Genomic DNA, 4,087 nt, shown 5'->3' with positions numbered 1-4,087 from the left:
AAGTATATTAGCGGCATTAATCTTGCTCGGGATACTAATTAACTGAATAAGGTTCTTTTTAATAAGATCCCTAATTAGATAGTATCTCGTGCTAATCCAAGATAATTTTGGGCTAACTTTGGGGTTTATAACGGTCGTGATAGCATTATCGGAATCATAGAATAGGTAATTAGAATATTTTTGTCGAAGTCTTTATCTTGGTTTAATAGAGGTACAAGTAAAAGGTTAGTAGCAATTTTGGCAAGGTAAAGTCCCTCTTTCGCTACGGTCGCAAGGGTACAGTATTCGGCTATAGTCGATGAGGCTGCTACGATGTCTTGTCTTTTTGAGCTCTATAAGATTAGGGTACTAGCAAAGAACTAAATGTATACTTCGGTAGATTTTCTATCCTCTGTATTAGCGTACGATGAGTCGATAAATCCTTCTAGACCCTTTGAGGGTTCTTTTCTAAATAGGATTCCTAAATTTGTGCCTAAGGTATTACAACAAAACTTTGTACGCTACTATATTATCTTTTCTCGGGTGTGCGTTACGGCGCTATAGTTTAGACACGGTCGCTATAATATCCGGGCGTATTTTGATTGAGAGCTAACGATCTTTCCTATTATTTTGGTATAGGCACCCTGATCGAATGCGTTATCCTCTGTTAGATTATTTGGATAGGGGATTTTCTAAGAGGATTTATTAGAATTAGCGAAGGATTGCAATTTTTATAGCCCTTATTATAGATTAAATTTGTTAAATAAGCCTGTTAGCTTATAAAGATATAGCTAGAGGGTTCTTTAATTATATTATATCAAGGAATCTTTTGAATAGGAGGGTCTTTAGTTTTCTTTTGTTTGAAAGGCCCTTTTTTATAGAGTTTAATTAATCCTTATATCTAGTCGCGAGGATATTATCTATATAGATTATAACAAATATAGTATAGTCCTTATTGGTGAAGATATATAGTTCGGAGGGGATTAGAGAGAGGCCTAGGCTAGATAGGTTATCTTTGAAAAGTTTATACTAGAGGTATCCTGCTTATCGTAATCTATAAAGCGCCTAGTTTAGTACGTATGCTAGATCTTCTCCTTTTAGGCTAAATTATTTATGTCTAGTTAGTTGCTTTATGAATATAATACGGTTATTAATAGCGGCATTGAGGTAGGCTCTAATTATACCCTACTGTTCCTTTTTCTAATTGCGGATAGTAGCTATAGTAATAAATAACTTAGCCGATATCTGAGATAACTAGGGTATATCTTTCGTTAGGTTGGAAGTCTACGCCTAGACTTTGGCGGTTACCATATACGACCTATCTGGCACGGAATTCCAGGATATATCCTTGGTATCCTGTTTAATATTATAGACCTATTTGCCTAGAAGGATTTTAGTACCTTTTAGGGGTTTAGTTACTAAAGTTATTTATTAGATGATTTAAACTTCTTTAATTAGGTCTCTTCGGCTTTAAGCTATTAATCGGCGAATTAGGATTTTATGGCTTCCCTATAGGTTTAAGGGATTTTGACTATTACGACCGTATTATCTTAGTAGCCGTGCTTAATATACTAGGTCTAATTAAGTTATCTTCGGTAGACGTAGCGAAGCATAAACTTCCTTTCGTTCTCTCTTTATCCTTCCTTAACTAGTCCTTTTGTAGTGTATCTGACTATTCCTTCTATAAGTTATCTCGGAGTATATCTCCGTAGGCTTCTTCTTACTAGAGAGTAGAGCGTCTCTGGTCGCTCGTGAAATCTAGTTAATTTCGTAATAGTATTAATAGGGTCCGCTAATAAAGCTTATAATATTAGGTAGCTACGGAACCTCTAAGGAATTACTACTAGAGGGGGGAGTTATAGTTAAATTAATTAGGATAGTATCTTAGACTTTTTAATAGTAGGATTTAGGTTAGATTCTAGCGTAGGTAGGAATTATCCTAGTATAGTCCTTCTCTTAATTAACAGGATTAGACTATCCGGGTTCTAGCGTAAAAAAATTCCTCCCTAGTTAGGAATTAGGTCTCTAGGGATTTAGATTTTAGGATCCGGTCGAGTATTAGGGGCTCTTTTCCTCGGTTATATCTATAAATTTTGCGATATTAGGAAGGTTATAAAATTAGGATATTTTAGTCCTCTAGCATAGTTAGTAGTATACTTAGAGGGATTAGAGCGGGTTAGGGAAAAATTCGTCCCTCGCGCAATTCTAGGTCTTTTAGGAATTAGACTTAAGGAGGTAGAAGATTATATCCCCTTCCTCTTTCCTGTTAGAGAGGTGGAATTTTTAGAGCATAGGAAGTTTGTGAAATTTGATTTCTTCGTAGGTATCTAGGCTTATATTAGAGTAGGTATTCGGTCGGGATCTTTATAGTAGTCGTTATCCGCGCGGGTAGTTTTAGGTAGGCCTATTTAATCGTTTCACGGTTATATCGGTTATCTTTTTGATATTTTGGATCTTTATATATAGAACCTTTCTTGCATAATCTGTTTAATTCGATTATCTAGGTCTAATAGTAGTGTAGATAGTTCTTCCTAAAAGTCTATATCTCTTCTGATTATGACTTTTCTCTTGCTTAGGTCGTAAATCCTATATTAGTAGCATTCTTACTATTATATCTAACTAGGTATCAATCTATACCCTCGGGGCATCTTTTGTCCTTAGGTTTGTTGTTCTTTTGGAATATAGACATAGGCTTTAGAATACCAGATACGTAAAAACCCTAAATCGATTAGTTACTTCACCCTAAAGCTATTAGTATCATGCTAGTACTTATTCTATCTTTCCAAAGGGGACAATTTTTTATTTGGTTTGCGGATTCGGTTTATAATATAGGTGATAGACCTACAGGTCTACAAGGCAAGGAAGCAATCTGGAGGCGAGACAACTGGGATTGGGAAGTCTAGGGAGAAGGAAGAAGAGAGAGGGAAAACCCACGATGGGGGAAAAACCCTCAAGACACATGACCGCTGCTGGGCCTAGCAAACATCTGGAGAGGGCAAACTCTCTCACACCCCCCCCAGGACCAGCAGCAATGTGAAGAATATCATACATGATGGTGTGACATAATAAAATTTGGAAGGGGAGGGTTAGTTAGGATCTCTCATGTGCAATAATCTGGTACGATCATTTTGAAAAATCCCATTGGACTTGGTTTTGGTAAGCATGTCAGCGGCATTGTCCTTGCTCGGGATACTGGTCAGTTGGATGAGGTTCTTTTTAATGAGGTCTCTGATCAAATGGTATCTCGTGCTGATCCAGGATAATTTTGGGCTGACTTTGGGGTTCATGACGGTCGTGATGGCATTGTCGGAATCACAAAATAGGGTGATTGGGATATTTTTGTCGAATTCTTCATCTTGGTTCAATGGGGGCATAAGTAAAAGGTCAGCAGCAATTTTGGCAAGGTAAAGTCCCTCTTTCGCTGCGGTCGCAAGGGCACAGTATTCGGCCATAGTCGATGAGGCTGCCACGATGTCTTGTCTTTTTGAGCTCCATGAGATTAGGGCACCAGCAAAGAACCAAATGTATGCTTCGGTAGATTTTCCATCCTCTGCATCAGCGTACGATGAGTCGACAAATCCTTCCAGACCCTTTGAGGGTTCTTTTCCAAATGGGATTCCTAAATTTGTGGTGCCTGCAAGGTATTGCAACAAAACTTTGTACGCCACCATATCATCTTTTCTCGGGTGTGCGTTGCGGCGCTGTAGTTTGGACACGGTCGCTGCAATATCCGGGCGCATTTTGATTGAGAGCCAACCAATCTTTCCCATCATTTTGGCATAGGCACCCTGATCGAATGCGTTATCCTCTGTTAGATCATTTGAATGGGGGATTTTCCAAGAGGGATTCATTGGAATTGGCGAAGGATTGCAATTTTCATAGCCCTCATCATGGATTAAATTTGTCAAATAAGCCTGTTGGCTCATAAAGATGCAGCCAGAGGGTTCTTCAATCATATCACATCCAAGGAATCTTTTGAATGGGAGGGTCTTTAGTTTTCTTTTGTTTGAAAGGCCCTTTTTCATAGAGTTCAATTGATCCTTATGTCTAGTCGCGAGGATATCATCCACATAGATCATAACAAATATGGTATGGTCCTTGTTGGTGA

General features: G+C 38.2%; 1 protein-coding gene across 1 annotated transcript; it reads right to left on the bottom strand.

Annotated features, from left to right (window-relative positions):
- Window positions 1–3,065: 3,065 nt before the first annotated feature.
- On the bottom strand, window positions 3,066–3,830 carry POX_h09588 (uncharacterized protein; the record flags this gene model as incomplete). The annotated part of the gene is made up of 1 exon (XM_050118339.1): window positions 3,066–3,830. One exon carries the CDS (start codon window positions 3,828–3,830, stop codon window positions 3,066–3,068), a length of 765 nt encoding a protein of 254 aa, XP_049965126.1.
- Between the last annotated feature and the right edge of the window lie 257 nt (window positions 3,831–4,087).

Source organism: Penicillium oxalicum, chromosome VIII, assembly GCF_001723175.1.
Source record: "Penicillium oxalicum strain HP7-1 chromosome VIII, whole genome shotgun sequence".
Classification (NCBI taxonomy): Eukaryota; Fungi; Ascomycota; class Eurotiomycetes; order Eurotiales; family Aspergillaceae; genus Penicillium; species Penicillium oxalicum.
This window is presented reverse-complemented; position numbering and strand designations above follow the sequence as displayed.